Source organism: Bubalus kerabau, chromosome 7 (assembly GCF_029407905.1).
Source record: "Bubalus kerabau isolate K-KA32 ecotype Philippines breed swamp buffalo chromosome 7, PCC_UOA_SB_1v2, whole genome shotgun sequence".
In the NCBI taxonomy this organism is placed as follows: Eukaryota; Metazoa; Chordata; class Mammalia; order Artiodactyla; family Bovidae; genus Bubalus; species Bubalus kerabau.
Genome location: NC_073630.1, coordinates 29,126,936 through 29,153,903, shown reverse-complemented (window position 1 = coordinate 29,153,903; position 26,968 = coordinate 29,126,936). Strand labels below are relative to the sequence as shown.

The following is a 26,968-nucleotide window of genomic DNA, read 5'->3' as shown; positions in this document are numbered from 1 at the left end:
TCGTTTGTGAATTGCATTTGTGAATTGTAAATCCCTGGGAACTAAAAGCAGTTGGAAAGGCAGGTAAGCAGTTTAGTTTGTGGTCTGTTTTTTCACTTTGAATTTTGCTCAGTTTTGTTAGCTGGGGTCTTGTCAACCTAAGTTTCCTGCTGGAACTGAAAAATTCCTGCTTGTTTAACCAGTTGTTTGGGCAGAAGACCCAACCTCCATATGTATTTTGGGAGATAAGTTTTATTTACAAGTCCAGATAAAATATATCTCTATACTGACATATTGCAGTAGTATGAGAGATTATTGATCAAATGAATGAACAAATTTACAAAGTAAGACTTCTTATCTTTTTTTCTTCTTAGTCTTCTTTTTGTTCCTTTTTGATAATGCTTTGCCTCTTGCCAATCATGTTAGCACCAGAACTATCTAAATACAAATGAGGAGTCTTTTTTTTTTTTTTTTTAAGGTAGGCTGATCTCTTCCACTGTGCCTGGTGTGGCTTTTTCTCCCCGTGAAGGGCTCTAGGTCAGAACCTCAGGTTTAGAGAAGTGGCTTCCCTTGTGGCTCAGCTGGTAAAGAATCTGCCTGCAATGTGGGAGACCTGGGTTCGATCCCTGGGTTGGGAAGATCCCCTGGAGAAGGGAATGGCTACCCACTCCAGTATTCTGGCCTGGAGAATTCCATGGACTGTGTAGTCCCTGGGGTCACAGAGAGTTGGACACAACTGAGTGACTTAAACTTACTTTCACCTTCAGTGGACAGAGGCAGTGTGACTTTTGCTGCCTCAGCTTCCACTGCTCCCCAGACATGCCTTCTTAGACTCAACTTGACTAATTGTGATTACTCTGCTGGTACAAAGAATTGTGTCTCAGGTAACTCCTTTCAGGTTTTGTACTTTTTCTGTCACCTCCCCATCTCCCCTCCCTCCTTCCCCCACCTTTTTTTTTTTTTAAAGAAAAGTATATTATTTGATTTGCCTGTAGGCTCAGGCCAAGTCCACTGAGTGTCATGGTTCTTAACTTTACACTCTGCACTTTAAAGCAATTAAATCATTGTCCTATCAACTTAGAGGCTCTGGCCGCAAGGGGCGGTTTGAAGGAAGTGGAATCCGTTGCCCTGCCTGTGGGTCCCACCACCTCTGGGCCGGAGGCTGGAGGGGAGGTCAGGATGAGGCCACAGGCGCTTCGGTGCTCTCTTTGAGGTGAGGTCCCCTCCTGCCAGGGGCAAGGGCAGCAGTTGTTTGTGCCCTTGAGGAGGCACGTCCCCATTGTGCTGTAGGGCCTGTGTCCTGACCACTGGACCACGGTCCTCGAGCACAGCCTCTTGCTCACCGGCCTCTCTCCCTCACTTGTCCTTCCTTTCTCCAGTCCAGTCATACCTTTCTTTCCATAAGTAAAACAAGAAGAGAGTAATTAAAATCAGTATGCACAGTAGACATGAATGAGAAAGAACCACTCAGCCTTTAACAGGAAGTGAAATGGAAGCAGTTATACTCTAGAATTGGGAGCGCTGGAGTGGAAGCGAGACTCATACAGAGTGTGTGCAGGCGCGAGTGGTGTGGGCTCTGGCCCATGCCTCCTGCAGCCACTGCCCCTGTGCCATCACCTCTGGCCAGTGGGTCCCCCAGAGTGCAGCCAGTTCTCTGGGAGTTGCTGACAACAGACCCTGGCATTTGGGAAGTAGGAAGACGCACTAGGAAACTGCTCACAGGGGGCCTGGGGTACACACACAGGGGGCCTGTGTGTGTAAACACACACAGAATGTCAGTGTTGTTGTTCAGTCGTGCAGTCGTGTCCGACTCTTTGCAACCCCATGGACTACAGCACGCCAGGCCTCCCTGTCCCTCACCATCTCCCGGATTTTGTGATGCCATCCATCCATCTCATCCTCTGACATCCTCTTCTCCTGCCCTCGATCGTTCTCAGCATCAGGGACTTTTTCAGTGAGTCACTCTTCACATCAGATAACCAAAATAGTGGAGCTTCAGCATCTGTCCTTCCAGTGAATATTCTGGGTTGATTTCCCCTCAGATTGACTGCTTTGATCTCCTTGCTGTCCAAGGGACTCTCAGGAGTCTTCTCCAGCACCACAGTTCAAAGGCATCAATTCTTTGACATTCTGTCTTCTTTTTTCTTCTTAGAAGAAATGTAGTAGCCCTCATAATCAGCAAAAGAGTCTGAAATGCAATTCATGGGTGCAGTCTCAAAAACAACAGAATGATCTCTGTTCGTTTCCAAGGCAAACCATTCAATATCACAGTAATCCAAGTCTATGCCCCAACCAGTAATGCTGAAGAAGCTGAATTTGAATGGTTCTATGAAGACCTATAAGACCTTCTAGAAATAACACTCCAAAAAGATGTCTTTTTCATTATAGGGAACTGGAATGCAAAAGTAGGAGATCAAGAGATACCTAGAATAATAGGCAAAATTGCCCTTAGAGTACAGAATGAAGCAGAGCAAAGGCTAACAGAGTTTTGCCAAGAGAACACACTGGTCATAGCAAACACCTTCTTCCAACAACACAAGAGAAGACTCTACACATGGACATCAGCAGATGATCAATACCAAAATCAGATTGATTATGTTCTTTGCAGCCAAAGATGGAGAAGCTCTATACAGTCAGCAGAAACAAGACCGGGAGCTGACTGTGGCTTAGATCATGAACTCCTTATTGCCAAATTCAGACTTAAATTGAAGAAAGTAGGGAAAACCACTAGACCATTCAGGTATGACCTAAATCAAATCCCTTATAATTATACAGTGGAAGTGACAAATAGATTAAAGGGATTAGATCTGATAGAGTGCCTGAAGAACTATGGATGGAGGTTCATGACATTGTACAGGAGGCAGTGATGAAGACCATCCCCAAGAAAAAGAAATGCAAAAAGGCAAAATGGTTGTCTGAGGAGGCCTTACAAATAGCTGAGAAAAGAAGAGAGGCTAAAGGCAAAGGAGAAAAGGAAAGATACACCCATTTGAATGCAGAGTTCCAAAGAATAGCTAGGAGAGATAAGAAAGCCTTCCTCAGTGATCAATGCAAAGCAATAGAGGAAAACAATAGAATGGAAAGACTAAAGATCTCTTCAAGAAAATTAAAGATAACAAGGAAACACTTCATGCAAAGATGGGCTCAATAAAGGACAGAAATGGTATGGACCTAACAGAAACAGAAGATATTAAGAGGTGGCAAGAATACACAAAAGAACTATACAAAAAATATTTTCATGACCCAGATAATCACGATGGTGTGATCACTCACCTAGAGCCAGTCATCCTGGAACGAGAAGTCAAGTCGGCCTTTAGGAAGCATCAGTACAAACAAAGCTAGTGGAGGTGATGGAATTCCAATTAAGCTATTTCCAATCCTGAAAGATGATGCTGTGAAAGTGCTGCACTCAATATGCCAGCAAATGTGCAAAACTCAGCAGTGGCCACAGGACTGGAAAAGGCCAGTTTTCATTCCAGTCCCAAAGAAAGGCAGTGCCAAAGGGTGTTCAAACTACTGCACAATTGCACTCATCTCACACGCTAGCAAAGTAACGCTCAAAATTCTACAAGCCAGGCTTCAACAGTACATGAGCCATGAACTTCCACGATGTTGAAGCTGGATTTAGAAAAGGCAGAAGAACCAGAGATAAAATTGCCAACATCCATTGGATCATCAAAAAAGCAAGGAGTTCCAGAAAAACATCTGCTTTATTGACTACGCCAAAGCCTTTGACTGTGTGGATCACAACAAACTGTGGAAAATTCTTCAAGAGATAGGAATACCAGACCACCTGACGTTCCTCCTGAGAAATCTGTATGCAGGTCAAGAAGCAACAGTTAGAACTGGACATGGAACAACAGACTGGTTCCAAATAGGGAAAAGAGTACATCAAGGCTGTATGTTGTCACCCTGCTTATTTAACTTACATGCAGAGAACACCATGAGAAACGCTGGGCTGGATGAAGCAAAAGCTGGAATCAGGATTGCCAAGAGAAATATCAATAGCCTCAGATACGCAGATGACTCCACCCTTACGGCAGAAAGTGAAGAAAAACTAAAGAGCCTCTTGATGAAAGTGAAAGAGGAGAGTGAAAAAGTTGGCTTAAAGCTCAACATTCAGAAAACTAAGATCATGGCATCTGGTCTCATCTCTTCATGGCAAATGGATGGGGAAAACAGTGGAAACAGTGGAGACACTTTGATTTTTTGGACTCCAAAATCACTGCAGATGGTGACTGTAGACATGAAATTAAAAGACACTTGCTCCTTGGAAGAAAATCTATGACCAACCTAGACTAGACAGCATATTAAAAAGCAGAGACATTACTTTGCCAACAAAGATCTGTCTAATCAAAGCTATGGTTTATCCAGTAGTCATGTATGGGTGTGAGAATTGAACTCTACAGAAAGCTGAGCACTGAAGAATTGATCCTTTTGAACTGTGGTGTTGAAGAAGACTCTTGAGAATCCCTTGGACTGCAAGGAGATCCAACCAGTCAATCCTAAAGGAAATCAAACAGCTCTGAATATTCATTGGAAGGACTGACGCTGAAGCTAAAACTCCAATACTTTGGCCACCTGATGAGAAGAACTGACCCATTGGAAAAGACCCTGATGCTGGGAAAGACTGAAGGCAGGAGAAGGGGATGACAGAGGATGAGATGGTTGGATGGCATCACCGACTTGATGGACATGAAATTGAGCAAGCTCCAAGAGTTGGTGATGCACAGGGAAGCCTGGGTTGCTGCAGTCCATGGGGTCACAAAGAGTCGGGACACAACTGAGCACCTGAACTGCCTTCTTTATGGTCCAGCTCTCAACAACCATTTTTGACCATGGGAAAGACCGTAGCCTTGACTGTATGGACTTGGTTGGCAGAGTAATGTCTCTGCTTTTCAACACCCTGTCTAGGTTTGTCATCGCTTTCCTGCCAAGAAGCCATCGTCTTCTGATTTCATGACTGCAGTCACTGTCCACAGTGATTCTTGGAGACCTAGATGAGGAAAGCTATTTCCACCTTTCCCCCTTCTATTTGCCACACAGCAATGGGGCTGGATGCTTTGATCTTAGTTTTTTTAATATTTAGTTTTAAGCTAGCTCTTTGACTCTACTCCTTCACCTTCATCAAGAAGCTCTTAGTTCCTCTTCGCTTTCTGCCATTAGAGTGGTATCATCTGCATATCTGAGGTTGTTGATATTTCTCCTGCCTATCTTGATTCCAACTTGTAACTCATCCAGCCCAGCATTTCTCATGATGTGCTTGGTGTATGGTTTAAACAAACAGGGTGATAGCAGACATCCCTGCTGTACTCCTTTTTCGATCTTGAACCAGTCAGTTATTCCATACAGGATTCAGGCTGCTTAAGATCCCAAACAGTGCCTTGCAGTTTTGCTTTGTATGATTTATAGATATCTGTTACCTAAAGGGAAATGGAAAATTTGCAAGGTGTCAAGTGCTACATTCTGCAAATTAGATCGTACAGTCTGAAAGTGTAGATGTCAAAATAAATTTAGGCCATGCTCCTTGTTTTCCATCAGAAGACCAAAACACAAAGTGCGCATGGTGATTATACAGTGTTATCTGCGTTCTCCCTGTGGACAACTAGTGTTTCTACAAGTGTGAGGAGAGGGTGAAGAGACGGAGACAGACTGACTTTTGATGTCCTGCTTTATAGACAGGATCATATGATGAAGGTTTCAGATTCCTCATATGACAGAGTGGGAGAGTGTGCATGTGAGGTGAGGAGATATCTGTGTTGAAAAGACCTGTGGAAATTTTGCATTAATAAATAGCACTTGGACTCAATGGCAGAATATGCCACAAACTATGAAAAAGGGGTACATTGGGTGTTGAAGCTTACTGGTGAACGTTCCCTTTAACTGGCCCTGGAGAAGAGAAAGGCTGGGCAAGAGACCACTTCATTTTGGGTACTTGGACAGGTTTCATGTAATGTGAGAGCAGGACAGGAAAACAAAAGTTGGAATCTCATTGCAGCCACCAAACTCCAGATGGATTTCTGCAACACGTGGTCTTCTGCCATTTAAAAATCAAAGTTTACATTCTTAACATTTTCATTCTCCACTGTCTGAAATATGAAATATATAATACTATTGCTGTTTTGCTTTTACTTGAATTTTTTCCCCTCCTTCCCCTTTGTTTTTCAGTGGCATGCCCTCTCTCGTGAAGAGCAGGCTAAATATTATGAATTAGCGCGGAAGGAAAGACAGCTACATATGCAGCTCTATCCAGGCTGGTCTGCAAGAGACAATTATGTAAGCGCCTTCTGCACACCGACGGCTCTCTCTTCTCGCTCGCTGTCTCCCTGTGTTGCTCTCCTAAGGGAAATGTGTTGTAGAGGGGAACCAATGCTGGCATTGTTTTCTATTTTTGGAAGTTAATGAACTTTGTAATAAAGACTTCATGGTTATATTTCATTTTGAAAACTGCGCTGTCATAATTTTTTGGCTATATGCTAATGACATTTTTAAGAAAGATTTTTTAATCAAAAAATCCTTATCATTAAAATGTTGGTGAAAAGATTGTTTTTAAAGCCCGCAGTCTCATCATGTAAATAATGATGAGATTATTATTATTAATAACTAGTTAACTATCTTCCAGTATATTTTCTGTGCATGTTTTTCCATTTTTACTTGGATGTATGTGTGAGGGAGGGTAGGTGGGTTTGTATATACATACACTTTTGTACCATGCTACTTGCTCTTATATACAATATGCATTTTTCTGTTATGGCATAGTGTTTCTATGTATCAGTTTTAATAGGTATACAATATACATTGAGTGAATGTCACAATTAACCATTTTTCCCTGCTTTTTAGATATTTGTTATTTTTTTTAATAAGTGGAAATAATCCTGCGATGAACTGTGCATAACAGGGTTTTTTCCCCTGTATTTAGGACTTATTTTTATAGGATAGATTCAAAATAGTGAAATTGTTGAGTACAGATTATAAAGGCTTTTGATATATAGTCAGATTTCTTTCCCAAAAGGATTATGTTATTTTACACTTATTACAGTGTATTCATGTGACTGTTTTGCCACAGACTAATTAGAACTAGGTAAAAATCCACTTTTTTGTTTCATATTAACATACCCTGATGTCCATTATATATTTTATTTAGATGGAGTAGGTATTATCATAATTTTCAGTTCAGTTCAGTTGCTCAGTCATGTCCGACTCTTTGCAACCCCATGAATCGCAGCACTCCAGGCCTCCCTGTCCATCACCAACTCCCAGAGTTCACCCAAACTCACGTCCATCAAGTCAGTGATGCCATCCAGCCATCTCATCCTCTGTCGTCCCCTTCTCCTCCCTCCCCCAATCCCTCCCAGCATCAGAGTCTTTTCCAATGAGTCAAGTCTTCGCATGAGGTGGCCAAAGTATTGGAGTTTCAGCTTTAGCATCAGTCCTTCCAAAGAACACCCAGGACTGATCTCCTTTAGAATGGACTGGTTGAATCTCCTTGCAGTAAGCACCTCATTTTAATTTCCAGTTGTTTTATTACTTTATAGTTTGAACATCTTGTTCTTGTCTTGATACAACAAAAACTACTTCTGAGAAAGAATATTGTAAGTGATATCAGTTGTATCCTATTTTATAGAGGGGAATGTTTTTGGTCACTTAAGCTCTTAATTTAAAAATTTGAAGATCATTTTCATGTTTCTTGTGAGGCTCGCATTCAAAGTGCCAGCTAGGACAGTCTTCTTATTAGATGTAGTTGTCCTTTTCAAGAACGGTGAAGCCATGAATCAACATGTAGATTACCGTGTGACCATTGCTGTGGATGATCCTGTGGGGCCACAAGTGTGAGGTCGTACATCCCATATAATGAGGCACAGAGACTTTGGGAACACAGTCTCCTATAACATGTTGAAGAAAAAGTCCCTACTGGTCAGGATTTGGAGCCTCCTCATTGGATACAAGTCTGACATAGGAAGTAAGAGTCCTGCTGTTTGTGACTTGGGAGCAGCAGCTTCATCGACTCTCCTGGATTGTGTCTTGGTGGTTTTAGTAACTGTCGCATGCCAATTGTCAAGAACTATCTTAAATGCTTTGTGTGTTGTTTTCTAGTCCTTAGGATAATCCTGTGACATAAACAGTATTGTTACATTTTACAGATGAGGGAAATTGAAGAGTCAAAAGGTTAGGTAACTTGTCTGGGACTATGTAGTGGCTAAGGAACAGCCAAGTCCCCCAGACTGCACAGTCTATGCCGTTTCCCTCCCCCAGACAGGCCAGCTTGGTCTTCCAGGGCCTCCTTAGGAAGACAGCTTTAGTTGAAGAGTTTCCTCTCAGAACTGGGCTTCTGTTCTCTGGACTGTATATTCTGGATAGAGCCTCTGTGATGCCCTTTAAGTGGGAAGATCAATCCCCCACCTAAACGGTTTCAGTCCTAAAGTATACGCCTTTAACCCTGTCCTGGGTCTCTTCTGGATGTGATTGGCCTGTAGGGAAAAATGGTCTTCCTTCTTTGACCCCCTGGGAGAGCTTTGCTGTGCTGAGAATTTACATAGATTTAAGTGTTGCATGTTGAATGTCTTTTTTTTCTTTTTACGTTATTGAAGTATAGTTGATTTACAGTGTTCATTTCTGTTGTACAGCAAAGTGATTCAGTTATCTGTGTGTGTGTGTGTGTATATGTATATATATATATATACTTTTTTATATTCTTTTCCATTATGGTTTATCACAGGATACTGAATAGAGTTCCCTGTTCTGTACAATAGGAACTGGTTGTTTATCCATCCTCTATATAATAGTTTGCATCTGTCCCAAACACCCAATCCTTTCCTTCCCCACCCCACCCACCTTGGCAACCAAAGGTTCCGTATGTCTGTGAGTTTATTTCTATGTCATAGATATGTCCATTTGTGTTGTACTTTAGATTCTACATACAGGTGATATCATGTCTTTGAATGAAGTTTCTGATCCTTAAAGAGTGAGTTGCCACTTATAAAAAGAGATAAAAGAAACATATGTTCTTTTTCTCTCTCTACCCTCCTCTCCATGTGGAGAGATGGGAAGTAGTTTTTAAGGAAGACCAGTGTAATGTGAATTTTCCTTTAAAGATTTTCCTTGGCACAACTTTTAAAGGAAATTGTTTGCACAATTTGACTTTTAGGATCTTTTTGAATGAAGGGGAACCCCAGCTTTGTAACTTAAAATTTTTATAATAATCAAAATAAGCCTGTTAATTACTAAGGCAAACAGAAGTCAATCAAGTGGTATCAATTTAGCTAAAGATATTACAGAGTATTCTTAGAAGTACATGAATACAGTCTAAATAAGATATATGCCCTGTAACTTAGCTTTTCATTGTCAGAATGCTATCCTAATGCTCACTGAGATCATATTAAATATATATCTCAATATTTAATATTAAAATGCCCTAAGGCATCACAGATTGTAAAGCTTCAATTTGTTTTTATAACTTTCATTTTTATAACTGGCTTTCATAAATCAACAGTGAACATATATTGTTAGGTGTATTCTTATATTTGTATTATTGGAGCTTCTAAATGTAGTGCTTAAAACCCCAGTACTATTTATGATTTTCATGAAAAGTTTATTTACTACACATTAAATTTTGTTTGTTTTTGTGTAATCTAACACAGATATATCCAAAGTCCTTAATTTTGTCTACCATAAAGGTAAGCTCTCTTGAAGCACAGGTGTATTCCTAGAATATAGTACAGGTGATTTCACAACAGCAACATTAGCCTGACATGTCAGGCCACAGTTGCATGTTCTAAGCACATGCTAGGCATGTGCTGGGTGGCAGAGACGAGCGGAGATTCAGGCAGTGCTAACAGCCCTGTGGTCAGGGGCCGAGGGACACAGCTCATCATGGCCCCTGTGAGGAATCAGGCTATGGTGGGAAGCTCTCAGAGAAGAGCCCTAAATGACACTGGAGACGAATCTTAAAAGGGTGAATGGGAGCTCGGAGGAGGAGGAGGTGAGGAAGAAAGCTCCATGTACATGAAACCACCTTATTGCCCCTTCTGGAAACCATAAGTGATTGCATCTGAAAGGGAGATAGGAGATGCCTGTGAGAAGTATGTGCTTCCTCTGTCCGCTCCCCTCTCCCTGGAGTACCTTAATCATCTTAGAGACGATGCCACTATTTTTGGTATGCCATTTCCCAAGGCTACTAATATCTGTTGTTTGCCTTAGTGTTTAAGAGGACAGTTTCAGTCAACTTTCCCAAGATCAGGTCATGTGACACAGAAAAAAACTATCTTGAGGTGCATAAAAATACATACTTTTATATATGTATACAATATACTCGATATAATCTTATGGTTTTATTTTTTGTGAATGTGATTTATTACAACAGACAGAGAAACTGGATGTGATATGTGTTCTGTTATGCTTATTTGAAAAGACCATCCTAATCTAGGTTGGCCATTTACTATTCATATAAGTGGAATACATACTGTGTCTATGCCTTGTTACAATTATTTTTGAGAGGAAAGTAATTATGAAGGAAAACAGAAAATTAAACCAGGATAAATAGACCTAAAATGCAAATATGTGATTAAGATGATTTTGAAATGTATTTTAAATTGCAGGCATATTCATGTTGTTATGTCTTTTAGGAAGCAAGGTCTTTAGCTGCCATAAATAAGTCTCTACAATTACCTTTTGAGTTTTCTCAGGTTCTGTCTTATCCTCCTACTGCTGTCTCGGTTATGTCGTGTCTGTGCCACAGGGGCTGAAGATCCTGTTAACGTTGTGGATTTTTAATTAGATGGTCGAATTCATAGTAAGGAAGATTTATCATCACCTCTACCAGAAGTGGATTCTAAGTGCGATGGTTAGCAATAAAAGGAGTACTGGAGTAGCTCCTTATGTGGGCTTCCTCGAGTGGGAGGTGGTGTCTGTGGCCACAGCCCTTGTTGTTGTTGTTTAGCTGCTAAGTCATGTCCAGCTCTCTGCTACCCCGTGGACTGGAGCTGCCAGGTTCCTCTGTCCATGGGACTTCCCAGGCAAGAATACTGGAGTGGGTTGTCATTTCCTTCTCCAGGGGATCTTCCCGACCCAGGGACTGAACCTGCGTCTTCTGCATTGGCAGGTGGATTCTTTACCCCTGAACCACCAGGGAAGCCCACCACAGCCCTAGGACATCATTATCCTGTGTGCGTGTGGTCACTGCCAACTCAATACCTATGACATTAAATGTTGAAGCCAAAAAGACAAAGGTCACAGATAAGAATTGTTCTCTTGCTCTCGGTTTCTAGGTACAGATGGTAAAGAAAGAGATATTGAGGTGTCTTACCTCTCCGTTGACTGCCTGCCTGTCCTTTTGTATCACATTCATCCATGTGCTCACAGTACAGTCTGTGACAGTGTGCCTGTCTTCTTCCAGGGTAAGAAAAAGAAGAGGAAGAGAGAGAAGCTACAGGAATCCACATCAGGTAGGCCCCGTGTGACTTTCCAGCCCGCTCTGCTTCTGAGGAACACCTTTAAAGCAGTCTGCATCTTTCTATACACTGCTTTATTTTTCAACTATACTGTGATTCCTAAACTCGGCTTTTCCTCTTGAAATTCTTTTAAAATGTTTGAAAGAGCTTTCTTTTAAATGTGACTATGTGAAGGTACCTCTAAAAAGCTCCCCCAAACCCTGTTACCAGGAATCCTCGTTGTTAACTGTGATTGTTTTCTTTTTTCCTTAGTTTTGTTTTTGCTTTTGTTGTGTGTCTTCTCTTTGCTTTAACACTCCTGTTCTTCTAGTTGCATAATTCCTCACATTACAGTTTTTTATGATGACCCTGTGATATGCCACCTTGAATCCCCTGGAGAATCTTTTCTATGGTTTGGGGTTATTTAAAAATATAAAACATGATGCTAGGGTTTATCTTTCCTGTACAGTAATTCAAGGCATCAATCAGTGAGGTCCTATTTATTTCCCCTTTTCTTTCATTAAAGATAAGGCCTCTACTTGTACTGCACAAATGAAAAACGGCTGGTATAAGAACCATAAAAAAGAAAGCAAAGAGGTCCACATTATATTGTAGCTACTACGTATTTGGAATGTACAAAAACCTCTTCAATAAAAATTTGTTAAAGACACAATTTTCTGCAGGTACAGGTCCAAGAATGACAGCTGCCTACATCTGAAACATGGTAAGAACGACTCTCTGGTCCTACTGCTGACGTTACTTACGAACAGAGGCACTTGCGTGTGAATCTTCTTGCTTATCCTGATGCCGTTCAGCATGGCTCCTTTAAAGAGGAAAGACCACCAAAATCCAAGCAGTGCTTTAAAACATCTCATGGTTTTTATACCGGCTATAGACTTGCAATATAGTATGTGTCTCTCTTCTTCCCTTTTTTGCCCCTTTAATCTTTCTCCATTCCCTTTCCCCTAACTCTTGTCAACCATTCCTTACTAACCAATGGCAATCTGCCTGCTTAAAAGACAAGTAACAAAACCCAGCAAAATGCCATCTTACTCTGCAAACCCAGGGCTGTGCTGGAGGAACTCAGGCCCACACTAGCCCAGGACTTGGAAGGTTTTGCTCTGTAGAGACTTTTTCTCAGTTGGGATGATATATAGAGGCTTACAAGTAATGTATTTATTTCTAGGGAGAAAGAGGCTTCATTTTTTTCTATTATTTAAATATATGGCTTGAGGACTTATTAACTATATTGTACTATCAAGTTCGTTACTGGTAACCATTGCTAGATCTCGCTCTCATCTTTATAGCTAAATTTATTTCATTTGATTTTTGACCATGTGACCAGCATCCCTGGTGGAAACCTGGCTTTGTAAACTGCCTCATTCTTTGCCAGGCTTCGATTTCATAGTGTGTCTGTGAATTCTCAGTTCTTCTCAGAGGCACTCCCTTTGATTCTCTTCTCTCTAGGAACCCGTATCCAGTCCCGTCAACTCAGTCTTTGGGGTCTGTCTCGAGTCTTGCCTCTCACACTCAGCAGTCCACAGCCTCAGCTCAGGTGCTCTAACTTTCCATCTGGGTTACTGTACTAGCTTTGGATGACTGTCCTGCTGCCAGACTTCATTTCTGCCAGTTCTTTGTGTTGCTCTCAGAGGGATTTGCTGAAACACAAATGAATGGTCCACTTCCCTGCTTGAAAAGGGCCAGTGCCTCCCCGTCTGAAGGACACAGTGCAGACCACGTTAGCGCGGGCCTGCGTCTACCCTCTGCTCGAGGTTCCGTGCTCTGCCTCTCCTCACCTCCAACCATGCGTCCTGTGCTCCGTCCAAGCAAAATCATCTGCGTCCCCCAGACAGATGGAGGCTGCTGCACATGCTGTCCCTGTGCTCAGAAAGCCCATTTCCTCTGCCTGAGTGTGGTGTTTCTCAGGAGAAGAGCATTAGCTTGTGGGTCATTTAGTTCTTTACTAGAACAAGATGACCACTTAAACTTTTAGAACTTGATTTTGGTGCTAAAATTTCAATGGGTTTTCCTAGGAAAGCCTGCAGAGATTTTGGTACCAAATAGATATGAATTTTACATCCACTGTTTTCCCAGCTTGAGATTCTTAATCTTCATTTCCCTCCACTCTAAAATGGGAACAGTAAGCGCCACCCCTTAGGGTTCTTTGTTTATCATCAGTGGCCTCCCTTCATCCCTCCACCCCACACCAAGACCCAACTCAGCTGTCCTCTTCTCTGTGAGCCTTTCTTCATCTTTATTCAGAGTCTCAGAGTTCTTCACAATTTCATCATTGTTTTATGATATCAAAAGTCTTATAAACTAGTAGTTAGTGGCAGGCTTTTCTCCAGGTATAAAGATCAGACCTTCATACAGGTGACCAAACAGGTATCAGAAAAATAATGTCACAGTTGATGTTCATATTTAATTTAGCTTAATAGCTATTACTGAGGACCTCTTCTGAGCTGGCCTTGTAGCTGGGTTACCAGGAGCACAGGCCCAGCCCCCGGGTACTTACGGCATCATAGTTTAGAAATAGTTCTAGTAGTAAACACATGCTTTTGTACCTTTTTTGTCACGTTTTATTTCTTGAAGACTATTGTTCTTTTAATTACTGAACACCTGGGTATGGACAGCAGCCCCTTTAATGCTTGGTTCTAAATGGAAAACCCTCATAAGCACAACATGCTAAGGACTGATAATGGTCTGGTTTACTCTGTCCTCTGTTTGCACCACCATCTTTAATGCTGTTTCTATTCAAAAATCATGCAGAAATCTGTTTCTATACTTTTGTTTCTATACTTCAGACTTTAATATTTGGTTTTGTGTCCTTTATGATTATATAGTATTTTAGATTTGAAGATTAGCGAAATGCCTTTTTGTCCTAGAATGTACCCCAAATATCTCCTTTTTAAAAAATAATGTTACAGTAATCATTATGCTTCCTTGTCACTTTCGTGTTTGCTTTTTTTTTTCTTTTTTTTTTTTTTTTGAGGTCAGGGTGTCCCCTCTGCCCTGCTCCAGAAAAGCACAACAAAGCTTACCTTCCCCCAGCCCCAAGAAAAAAATTCTTGGCTCTTGTCAGCTGGGCTGCACTTAATCAGAGTCTTGAGTGTTCCTCTCCCCTCTCGGTGCTGGATCAGTCATGCAGCCTTTGAAGTCCTGTCCTCCACACTATCCTATTTTAGAGAACGGCACTGCCAGTCATTTGATAAGAGTTACTAAGCAGAGAGGAGGTCAGATTTGCATTCATAAAGATTTCAGCAAATTAGGAATGATACTACCCCTACTGTTTCCCCACCCCTTTCTTTGTTTTAAGAATTCAGAAACTTCTATGGGTAGCAGTTGACTTGTTTAGTTACTATTCAGCATTTATTGGGCACTTTATAAATGCCAGTTAGCGCTGTAATACCTAGAAATACACCACTGAACGAGGCTCCGGAGGCCCCTGCTCTGTACTGCTTACATTGCTGGCAGGGCAACTGATTAAAACCAGAAGTGTGTGCGCGCTGTACTACAAATAAGCAGAGTGACGGAGGGTTGGCTCTGGGCCGATGACGACACAGGGCCTCCTGAGGAGGTGACACTCGGTAATAAGCGATTGTCTTCCATGGAGGGTGTTCTGTGTATTGTTCTAAATGGAAGACCAGGGCAACAGAGCATCCCGCTGTTAGAAAGAGCTTAGACTGGGAGTGAGGCCACCCAGGCTCTCACATTAGCCCTCCCTGTGCCATGTGATGACCTGGGGCAGTAGGTTTAAGTCAGGAGCCTCCGGTCCCTCAGCAGAAGGCAGAAGTGAAAGAGGGCTATTTCCTGGCCTCTAAGCTCCCAGCTGCCTCCAGTCCCAACTTTTCCTGGTTTGCTTTGTGCTTCCGCGGGCTGCCCTGCCTCCCAAGCGTTAGTAAAGGGACTCGAAGTCTCTTCTGTTTACTAATCTGTCCTCATTCTAGGTGTGAGTGGGGCGGCTCTGTAGAACTAATAAGGCGCCTGTATGATCTTGAAAACGACTTGTGCACGATGTGCTTGCTGTTCAATCCTGTGCAGGTCACCTCCCCCCGCCCCTGGAATGAGCGACAGAAGCACTGCCTCTCGTTCGAGGCTTCGCTTCCCTACTGGTGCCGCCACGTGGCCTCTTGTCTGCCAGACTTCAGTCCCACCTGTGCTGGCCCCACCTCAGGAGCCCAAGGCAGATGGAGTCTTTGGTTAGGCGCAGTCCTGCCCACAGCGGGTGTGAGGTCTCTTAGGGCTTGCTCTCAGCTCCGAAGGGAAATCCTGGAGTCAGGCTATCCCTGCAGGAAGGCAAAGCTGATGGAACGCAGTGCCCAGATGGGGAAGATGCTGTGACTCCAACGTGAAGAGATTTTTGAGAGGGTTTCTCTCTGTACAATGAAATTTACCGTTACCCTGCTCTCCTTAAAAGAAATTCCCGTTAAATTAGATCACTGAGCTTAGAAGTCTGTGATGTAGCTCAAATGGTAGGGAGCTCTCATTACTCTGAACTAGCATGGGATATGGTGGATTATAGGGAAAAGACTCCTCTGTGAACAAAAGCCGTCTGAGAACTTGTCTCTTCTACTCCTTAAAAGACACGCGCTTCATTTAATGCTTTCACTTTGTTGATGAGAAATGCCATTGGAGTTGCTTCATACACCCAGCTGTGTCCCCATCTGCCTGTGTGTTTCAACTTTTGTGCATTATATAAAAATAGTCATTCTGGTGAAATCAAGTTGAAACAAAGAAATTAGCATTAACCCAGTCTCAACATCTTGTAGCCAACTTTAGGAATAATTAGAATTAGGATCTACAAAAGACATTCCTCCAAATCGGAGGTGATTTCCAAGCTGTGGGATCTTTCAAGAAATCCAAATTCATCCTTAGCTTTTTTTAAACTAACTCTTCACTTGTAGGAATGCCGGGAGCCCAGGGCCCCAGGCAGTGAGACTGCACACACACTCCCGTGAGGGCCGGTGTCCTAAACACCAGTTGTTTGCTCACTTTGTGAACATCCAATGAGGTCTACTCGAGCAAATCAAGAACTGCTTTAGGCAGTGGGGTGACCTGCTAAATGAACCCTGCCCATTCCCAGAGGAACTCTCTGTTTAAGAGGATACAGACGTATAAATGAATAATTACAAAATAATATGTGTACGGTAGAGAGGAAGCACACACAGTACACTGTGTTAACACAAATCAAAACGGGATCAAGGAAGGCTTCCTGGAGTGGGAAGTCACACTTGAGCTGTCCAGTCATGGAACAATTCTTGGGTTTGAAAGAACAATGGTCAAGTTGTGAGTTTCCAGTATTCTGGTACATGTTAGATTTGAAATATGTAACATCTCAAGGTTGTCAGAAGTCAAAGATTATCATCAAATACTTGCCTTTCTTCCTGACTTAAGATTCATGAGGAATTGAAGCAGCAAAGAATTAAAAATTTTTGAAAAGGTGGAGAAGATTATTATTCTCCATTTACTAACTTAAAAAACATTACTGATTGGTTTACTAATATTTACTTTAGCAAAACATATAAAAAGTCCATTATCTTAAAATTATATAGATTTTCAGTGTATTTCCTTTGATCATATAACACCAAAAGGCTAGTTTAAAAACAAGCTACCTTTTTTTTTTAAAAAAAAAAAAGAGTTAAGCACACCAAGAGATACAGACAGGCACCCATATAAAGACACACTACACTATGATTTTGGCCTTGGAATAATCTTTACCTTATACACTTGCTAAACTGAGAATTTAAAATATTTTTTCCTAAATGAAAACTTTAGCCTTTATTTTCCTGGGCCAACAAGTGTGTGGGAGAAGTAATTTCTAGTATAGTAGACAGCACCATAGTTAATTGTGCAGTGCTTGGATTTATATCTTTTAAAATTTTTTCTAGCCTTCCATTTGATTGGACTGGAGTCCTCTTCAGAACTGACTGAAGGTCTCCAGGAGACTTGCCTGAAGCCCGAGACTTGGCTGTGTGCTCCTGAGAGTCAGGGAGAGGTCTGAGTCTTTTCAGGAGTCTCCTTGAGAAAAACGTTTACTTCATACAGTTTTTGAAGCTCACCCTAGTGAGTGTGACACTTTTGCCTAATCTTTGCCCTGAACTCTGTTCCCCGAGGACAGATGTAGTCACCCACATTAACTATCAGTGAGCCTCTGGTTCCCAGATTGGCTGGTCAAGTTAGAAAGCAAAGCCAACTGGTTACAGACTAGTAAAACTGGAAATACCTAGGAAACAGGAAGGCTTATCCAAAGTCTCAAAGTAGAAATGAAGGCTTTGATAATGAGAAAGTGAAAAAACCAGGGGTGTGTTGGCGTTGGAATAATCAAGAGGGGGGCAGGCAGATGGCCGCCTCGGTGCACTACACACCGGGGGCTGGGCTGTTAGTCTAGCACACGTGGTGGTTTGTCTCGGCGGCTGTACACTGGTGAAGGAACAGGGAGAGGATCGTGCTTACAGCGAGAGCTCGGAAAATCTCTGCAGTGCCACAGTGTCCTTCCCATCAGTTCTGTGCCGCTCTTGAATGGTCACAAGAGCTAAAATCAGGTTTAAGTTGCCTTGGGAAACAAATAGGAAACTGACCCCTTGGCTAGTGGGAGTGATCACATGCCATTAAAAAATGCTAGTAGAGAGAAGAACAAGGCTCTTACAACCCTCGAGACACATGGTCTTCAGTATTGTCCATGGAAACCTGTGAAATTAAGATCCAAGCACTTAAGAATAGTTCACAGAATAAAATGTTTTGGACAAATTTGGTTGTCTGAAACAGAGAATTTTCCTTCTGGATAATGGAGTTTGCTAGCGAACTCGAGGTTTACCTGTTTAAGTATCAAAACATGTACTTTTAAACTCTTGTGAGTACCGCTCTTTGTTCAGCAGAGTACATGTTATTTAAATGTTTTTTAATACCTCATGCCATTATTCTGTAGAGTAATGTACTGTATGGTATATGGCAACAAGGAATTGATGGTATCTGACCCTTGTAAATGACCCCAAATAATAGGGGATTTCTAAAGATCTGCTCTTTTTCATTTACTGTCTTCTCATTCTGACTAGGGACTGTACCTCTCCCTGACAGTAGTAAATATGTTCCTTCAGATCCATTTTGTGGATTTGGGAACCAGAAAATAAAGCTTATTTGAATAATATATACATTAAATAGAGTCTGAGTTGGCGTATGGAAGGTGCTCTTATTAGGAAGGGTAAATGTGCCTTTTTTTTTTTTTTTTCATGAATCTTTTGTTACTGCAGTGAGAGCTTAAGGCCCTTCCACTTCCTCAGCTGTGCTCTGTGGGTCTGAAGCTGCCAGGTCTTAGATCCGAGGAGTGAGTCTAATAATCTGAGGTGATCCTGCCTTAGCAAAGTCACTCTTTTTTTTTTGACAGAATGAGGGGGAAGAAATGAAAGCATTTCAGTCAAACAGTAGTGCCCACTTTTTTAAGTCCTAAGTCAAATCTAACTTGAAGTTTTCTAAATTTTCAGATATATCCTCTGTAAATATAACAACAAAATTTTTGCTGCCCTTTGGTATTACTTTTCCCAGGTATCACTGTATTTCTGTAGACATTGTAGAAGATATTTTATAATACATTTGATAAGAGAGACTTTGCAGAATTCTCTATTCTTAATTTTGCACCAGAAATTCTGTAAATAATACAACAGTTGCTTTTACCCCCAAACGTGCCACATGAGGTCGGAACAACAAAAACAGAACTAACACTGCTGGACCACGTATTCTGTCCTGGACGCGCTAACAGAAGCCTCTACGCCCCACTTTGTGGCAGCCCTGTATGGGGAGGGGTCTTGGCGCTGTGTGAGGGGTGAGAAGATGTCAGTAACTTGCCTAGGGCCGTGCAGTCGGCGTGCAGCAGCGTCAGGCTCAGACCTAGCTCTGTTTCTCTTTAGCTCACATCTCCACCCGCCACAGTAACCAGCACTCGCTGCACCGTTCAGATGCTAGGCATGTAATGTCATGGGTGATTATCTCCTTTCATCCCCCTCAGCGTACATTATGAGGTGTAATGATGTACTATCAATATTTCTATTTTACAGGTGAGGAGACTGGGGTTTTTACGTAACTTGCTGAGGATAATCAGGTGATGTGATAGAGGCTGGGGCTCACCCAGCCCAGGACTGACTGTTCTCAGAGCTCATGCTCAGAACCCGTAACGCATTGTCACCTCCCTAGGATACTTAAGACTCACAGACTCCTACACATACAGAAGTGACAGTGGAAAGAAAACAGAGCGCACACTAGTTCTATTGCCTCACTTTTAGAAGGTGAAGTTAGCATCTTTAGTGTAGGAGAACTTGTAGAGAGAAAAAGTGAATTGGATAAAGAATTTAGAAATGGGTATGAGTCTCCATAGATACTGTCCTCCTGAAGCACTTTGATATACAGAAGTAAAATGGATTTTGAGGCTCTCTTATTCAAAACTTTCCTCAGGAATATTTCTGCAGTGTTTCTCGTGGAGGTAGGGGTCTAGGGTGGGATCTGTGAGGCCCCGCCAACCAATGTGATGTGCTTCCTCACAAGGGAGAGGCAAAGGGCTGATGAGAAGAGGAGCCAGTAGCTGCAGATGGAAATAAGAAAGTCCCCTAGAGCAGTTTATTAATAGTTACAGGCCTGCCTCAGAGTCATCTTAACATTGCCAAAATCTGCTTGCCCAGATAATGATTCACTCTGAATAACCACAAGGGAAGAAACCACACACATGCAGTGACCTTGCCTTGGTCTATATGACCTGGGTCCAAGCCCAAGGCCAGTGACCCCTCATGGCCCTGCCCTCTCCCTCCTTCCTCCACATTGTGGAATCATCTTGCATCGGGGCTTATAGCTGGGGACTGGGGGCCGGCTAGCTTGATGCTGGGACTTAAGGGCTAACTCCACTGTAGAAAGAATAGACAGCACCAACCTTCCCAGCCACATATTATCGTTCTTTCTTTTTCTCAAATACTGGGTAATCCTTTCAAAGACCTGAATCTGCCTTCTGTAGGTGATACTTTAAATCTTAGAGATTTAATTTCCCAGTTACTTTCTCACGCTCTTTGTCCTCTCATCCTGCTCTGAGAGCAGGTCATCTTGGGGTGGACAGTGGTCTAGATGTAGACCACCACCACCTCCACTGTCATAACAGTGCTGTTGACTGGCTCATGGGTATGGCAGGCGGCCAGGCGAGAAGCAAGGGAGTGATAATTCCGCTCTGCAGTACGGTGGAAAGAAATTGGGTTGAAGGCTCAGAAGCTAATTCTGCCCGCTATGGTGACCTTAGCCAAGGCCATTCGCCTCACACAGCCCGGTCCTTCTCTGCAGATGGGCCGAAGTCAGCGGGGCCGTCGCGGTTACATGACGCCGTGTCTGTCCCAGCCCCTGGTGCCGCCGGGCTCAGCCCACACTGTCCCTTCCTCCTCGCCAGCTCCTGTGACCTACGGGGAACCAGGAGCCCCAGCGAATCTCTAGGGGTCCCTCAGACCAGTCAATGATGAGCAAATGCCTCCATCCCCTCTAGAAGGACAGGGCAGACCAGCTCTGTCTTGCTCGCTCTCTGCTCTAGAAGTCTGCTGTGTAAACACATGCAGAGGGGCGCCCGCCCCGAGAGAGCAGGCTTGTGTCGGTTTGCCCAGAGGTGAGGCAGGAAAACTTGGCCGTGCCCAGGAGGTGTGTGGTGTGCTGCGGAGAGGCAGGCGCTCTTTACAAAGTCTCTGCTTCTGTTCACCTTTCACAGACTCATCTTTGATGCTGTCTCCTCAAACTTCACATTGTAACTAAAAACATTTTAAAGTTCCTGCTCTTTGCTAGTAACATTTGGGAGGGGAAGGATCTCTTACTCCAACCACCTTTGTGTGTTCCTCGCGGTTTCTGTACGAGGAGGTGCTGTTACATGACAAGGCATCTCTCAGCATGCTGTGCCCACGTGGCTGCATCTGACCGGGTGGGTCCTCATCACGTGTCAGGCCTCCTCTTCTCCACCTTGGCCCTGCTGATGGGCTTGGTTCCTTGCCCCTTCTGCTGGAGGACAGACTTGGGGGAGGGCTGGGCCACAGAACCCCAAGGATAAGGGCTGGCAAAGCACTTGGCTTCCAATAGAGGCTGATGTTTGCACTTAAGAAGACATCTCCCCTTTCCCTTTCTTCACATCTTTTGAGCCAAGGTCATCTCCCAGACGCAGGTCTGTCTTGAAATTGAGATTTCCCTTTAGCACTTGGGCTCTTAATAAGCAACTCTGTCTGGGCTCCTGGTTCCATTTGGTTAGCAGGATATTCTGTCAAGACTGGAGTTCAGTCCAGGAGCGAGTGCTGGATTTCAGCTGGATGGTGGGGGGAGGGTGTTTTCTTGTGCCTCCTTCAGAGTCACTCAACAAATGGCCCACGTGGTGACTCCTCACGGAGGGAGCCCAAGCCTGACATGTAAGATGGGGCTCCAAGCTCCCTTTGAAGCGGGCACAGTAATTGCAGCTTTGATTGTACCGACTCCGCTGCTGGGTTGGGCTGCACTGGGGCTTGCCTGGCCAGCCCAGCCTCAGCCACAGGCCCCCCAGTGAAGCCTTAGATGTGGAAGTCTCCAGTCTCCCAAGCTTCATGCCTGTGGTTTCTTGAAAAGAATCTTGATTTGACCTGTTTTATATCTGTAAAGCAACACTGGAAGGCCCCCATTTTTCCCATTTGGGGTAAAACTGGTCTCCCCTGACCACCTTATATTTTAAAGGACCAACCAGATTCAAATAAGGTGCTCATTTGATAGACAGTTTCTTTACCACTTTATTTAAACACTAGTTACACTATTAGAGCATCCAAGGTGGAAAAGAGGCACTTTTTGATTGGCAGTTGTACAGAGCACCTCTGGAACCAGCTTTCCAGGAGGATCCTGTAAGAGGATACTGTGGTAATAAAATAATGGTGGGAACGTGTGACACTACAGAAAGAACTGGCTTTTTTAGGAAATGGACCTGGCCCTGGGAGTCAGGGGTGCCCAAGCACCCTGTGACTAGGAATCTGTGGGCAGTGCCTCCACCCCTTGCCCAGGCTCTGTCCGTCTCCTTGGAAAGCCAGGCCCTTTGCAGCGCTTCCATCCTCCTGTGTGAAGCATCTGTATTCTGCTTAAACTTTTAAAAACCACAGAGCTGTTGCATGGTTTTCCTGTTAATTGGGCGAAGGGCAGTCTTGCAGGAGAGGAATTGAAACCGTCCCTGAAGACCTCGCTGTGTTGAAGGCAGCATTCTCTGGCTGCTTTCCTCCCCTCGTGCTTCCACTTGCCTGTTCACCAGCCACCAGATAAACATCTCTTCACAGTTGTGATGATGCGTCATCTGGAGGGACAGCACTGGTGGCGGTGGCCGTAATGATAACGCTCACACGCGGCTGGTCAGGGCCCTAACGCAGGGGCTCACTGTGCGCTCTGCGCGTCCCTCCAGGGTACCGGCCGCGCCCATCCTCACCACAGCCCACGGCCCGCTCCTCCCAGCCCCTGGGCTCCGGACCGCTCTCCTCTGAACAGCACCATGTGGATTGGAACTCACCATCCTGAGTTTAGTTTCTCATTATTAAGCTATTTCAAAGTTTCCTTTTACTTCTCCTCCAAGGTTTCTTTCTACTCAAAAAGCATAAAGGAATGCACTCCACTATTTAGAATTTTTTTTTCAAGGAAATGTTTGCTAATAAGAGGACATTGCAGCACAGACAGTTGAGATTCGTCTGAGCTGCCAGGGGACCAGGTGGGGGAGGTGACCTCCCTGCAGCTGGACGAGGCCGTCTCCCCAGTTGCAAAGGAGGGGCATTGGATGCTGTCCACAGAGGAGCTGAACTTGGGGGTGCTTTTGCTTTCCTTTCGTCTCTGATTCTGTTGCAATGTTTTATTTGTAATCACTCTTTGGGTCTAAGATTATTAAAACTTTTGGGGTTTAGGGATTATCCTTTTTGAATGCTCTTGTCATCAGCAACATCTTTAAATACTTGTTGAGTGTACATCCCAAGCATAATATTAGAGATCCTAGTTGTTATAAAGGGAAAAAAAAATACTAAGAATTGAAGCCTGAATATTGGAGAAGCTTATGCTCCTCAGACTGAATATGAGCGGACAGAAGCCATCCCGGCTGCACGGCTGCTTGTTGTGGGAATGTGGGGCACTCACTCACTTGAGTGTGCTTTTAGTCTCCTGTCAGGGTCGCAAGGAGTGCGACACAACTGAAGTGACTTAGCACATACGCACGCGTGCAGAGTCCTACGACAGCTCCCCACAGTGGACTGAAAAGACCGAACACTTTAGAATGACAGACCCTCCCGAGCTGGCCATGGCCCGCCATTACGGTTCATGTTTGGCCATTCTCTTCTGACGTTTTTCAGATTTATTTTTAAGAACGGTGATCCAAAGTATTATGTGTATTTCCCATCATAACTCTGTACATATATATACATATACATGGAACTAAGGTAAACACTTGAGTAAAGTACACTTATTCTCTAACGTAATCTCAGGATTTAGGGCTACCTTAGGGCAATCTGTCTTAGCTATCACCAGATCAACAAAGAGGATTAATTAATTAAATGCAGAGCTCTTAAGAGGTTGCAGCTGAGGTTCAAAATCTGTAAAGGTCTGTGGCAAATGCGCATTAACAGCATTTTATTTGTTCCTTCTCGAGGTGGAAAACGAAGCTCATTCCCAACGTGCAAAGCCAAGGCAGCGACCCCGGGACCTCTCCTGGAGATGGAAGCTTGTTGAAAACCCAGACTGTCTCCACGGCTTGCCCAGTCGACCCCAAAGGAGAAATGACACCAACTTCACCCTGAGGTCACTGCTAGAGACGCTGATCCATAAAGACAATCACTGCCAACCCCCGTTCATCTACTGCAAGAGCCAAGTTCCACAGTAAAGCATATAAGGTTTTTTTAAAAGAAAACGCACGAGAATGCTAGCAGGCCCTGGGTCAGCTGAGCAGCTTTCCTCCCCCCTCCGCTGTGCACTTCCCAGAGCGTCCTGCATCCGTATCTGTAACCTTCTGGCAAGGACAGTAACCTGGCTGCTTCCGCCTGCCCCAAGCACCTGAGCACTGGAAGCGGAAGCGGGAGCGGCTGCAGCAGAGCCGCCAGGTCCCCGCAGGAATGTGGGGAAGAGTTCCCTCTGTTTCCGGCTTCGTGTTTCTTCTCCTCAAGCTTTTATTTAACAGTGCAAAAGGATCTGTCTTGTTTGCTTCTTTTTTTAAACTTGAATTTTTTTAAATTGACACTTCTTTTTTCTTGTATATTTTGCTAGCTATGAGCTTTTTAAGTAAAATTCAAAGATCTGGAACTGTTTGAAATAAAAACGAAATGAAAAGAAGCCTCCTCCTTTTGAGAGCGATCTCGTCTGCTAAGTGGCTTCTCCTGAATTACCTGTAACAATAGCGGCCTCTCTGTCTTTGTAAGGTGTCTGATAGAGCTAAATAAACGTAACAGCCAGTCCACTCTGTGGGCAGCAGTTGGCAGTCCTCTTTATTTTTCTTACGATCTCTCTTTTTTTTTAATGGTAACCTTAACAGATACTTTCAGCAGACCAGTTTGCAGTGAATTTTCATTTCTTTCCTTCTCACCCCCTTGTTGTAAAAAGCCCAGCACTTGAATTGTTATTACTTTAAATGTTCTGTATTTGTATCTGTTTTTATTAGCCAATTAGTGGGATTTATGCCAGTTGTTAAAACGAGCATTGATATGTACCCCCCCCTTTTTTTTTTAATAACAAGGCACAGCCTTTGCCCCAAATTGTCAATCTAACGTTTGTCATTCCAGTTTGAGTTAACGTGCTGAGCATTTTTTAAAAGAAGCTTTGTAATAAAACATTTAAAAAGTTTTTTCTAAAGAGTGAAATTCCTGATGCTCTACAGTTGGTTATGGTGACCTGCATCCACAGGCCAGGCCAGGGCTGGGACGGAAGGCCTGCCGGCCAGCCTCCGTGAGCAGGCCCATGGCTGCCCCGTCCACGGGCCGCGAGTCCTCAGAGGCCCTGCGTGCGCAGCCTGGACCACCACCGCCGCGGCCACGCGCAGGGCTCGGGGTGAGTCAGGGCCGCGGGATTCAGCCAGGAGCCTGCCTTCCTTCCTGGGCCTGCAGGCACCCTGACGGGCTCTGCCGGCAGCGCTCAGCACCTCGGCTGGTGCCGCCCACGGTCAGACCCCCTGCTTCTCAAACTGGGCTCCCCCGTCAAGGATCCCTGTGTCTAACTCCCACTCACCTCCCCAGATGGACAGTTTCCCAATTTGGAGTCCAGAATTCTCTCTCCCTTAAGCTTCTGATACTATTATACAGCCTGGTATCAGGTTTAGCAAATCCTACATATTTTAAGTTTAAAACATCAATAGTTCATGATCTTCCACAAAAATTCCACAATCCATTGAGCTACTTTGAGAACCACTGACACCACTGGTCTAACTTCAATCTCCTGCTGAAATTCTAGTTCTGTTTCCTTTTTTCAACCTTCAATACAGCTGGATAACAGCTGGCTACCATACTTGTAATAACCTCCACATACTGTACTTGAAGATTGCCATTAAATCACCCCTCAAATTTCTCTTCTCCAGGCTAAGTAATCCCAACCCCTTGAACCTTTCATCATTGGTCCTTTAATCATTTTCATTACTATCCTCTGGACCCTCTCCAATTCCTCCTAATTTAGTCCTAAACTTGAACCAGGGGAAAATATCTATTATGTTCAGGGGACCTACTTGTTAAAGGTTTCATATTCATTTGAAATTCTCTCCATTTTCTTAACATACATGAACCAAGTGGTTGTAACTGTTTAAAGCTGCCACTATGTTCTCTCCAGAGTTAACTAGAAAATGCTGTAGGAAGTGACACTGTACTTTGGAGGGAAAAAAGGTAGAAGCAACACATTGTCCCTTCTGAGCTTTAGAAAGAAACTGATTAGCAGTAAGTCTGTCCACCAAGCAAGGAGAGCAAGGGTACAAGAGAGACTTGAGCCTCAGCCACACCGAGCAAGGAGAGCAAGGGTACAAGTGCGACTCGAGCCTCAGCCAAAGCCACTTGAGTCTCCTCTCCCGGGTTCCTCCTCTGCATTTTTATGACACAAAAAATAAATAAACGATATTGAAAGAAATGGCTTGTTTGAATCTCCTGAGCCAGTTGTTTCTTCCACAACTTGGTCCCTCCTAGTTCCCTGGATTTCCTTCAGAATAACTTTTCCCAGGTAACCTGGGTGTTCTGGCAGTGCCCACCCTGGCCCATTCTACCCAAATCCTGCTTCTGCGGGCAGGAGAGTCCAGAGTGCCCTGAGAGGCACACACAGGCCAGGGCTTCTCTCCTGAGGCATCTGGGCAGAGGGACTCCCTTCCGGCCCCTGCTTCTCTTCGGTCTTGCAGTGATTCTGCCTCCTTCCCTGCAGTGAGCTCGGAGCTGGCCTGGGCCAAGAGGAGGACAGGCCCGCCTTCCTGTGGGGGTTCAGCCTTTTTCGAGGTCGCGGCTGGTCCCCATGGATGGGTGCTCTCCTCCTGGCTTCAGTTTGTTTGCTTGCAGGGTTGCCAGCAACCACCTGTTTAGCTGGAAGAGATGTTCAACAGTTTCACTGTCCTAAATGTCACTTGT

At 43.8% G+C, this 26,968-nt stretch overlaps 1 protein-coding gene and 1 long non-coding RNA gene across 5 annotated transcripts in view; one reads left to right on the top strand and one right to left on the bottom strand.

Annotated features, from left to right (window-relative positions):
* The window catches only part of LEF1 (lymphoid enhancer binding factor 1), a 116,047-nt gene extending 90,827 nt beyond the window's left edge, over positions 1-25,220 (top strand). For 2 of the 4 annotated variants that reach the window (XM_055587925.1, XM_055587927.1), the window contains 4 exons: positions 6,148-6,255; positions 11,372-11,420; positions 12,089-12,129; positions 24,037-25,220. In XM_055587925.1, the coding sequence (XP_055443900.1) occupies positions 6,148-6,255; positions 11,372-11,420; positions 12,089-12,123 (192 nt within the window). In that variant the 3' untranslated portion in view covers positions 12,124-12,129; positions 24,037-25,220. The remainder of the gene's footprint in view (positions 1-6,147; positions 6,256-11,371; positions 11,421-12,088; positions 12,130-24,036) is intronic. The other 2 variants (XM_055587924.1, XM_055587926.1) reach the window with 1 other exon arrangement.
* On the bottom strand, positions 10,375-16,949 carry LOC129657586 (uncharacterized). Its single transcript, XR_008716856.1, has 3 exons — positions 14,447-16,949; positions 12,170-12,228; positions 10,375-11,361 (listed from the first exon to the last, which is right to left on the bottom strand). It is a non-coding gene; the product is annotated as an uncharacterized LOC129657586 (long non-coding RNA).
* Positions 25,221-26,968: the final 1,748 nt, after the last annotated feature.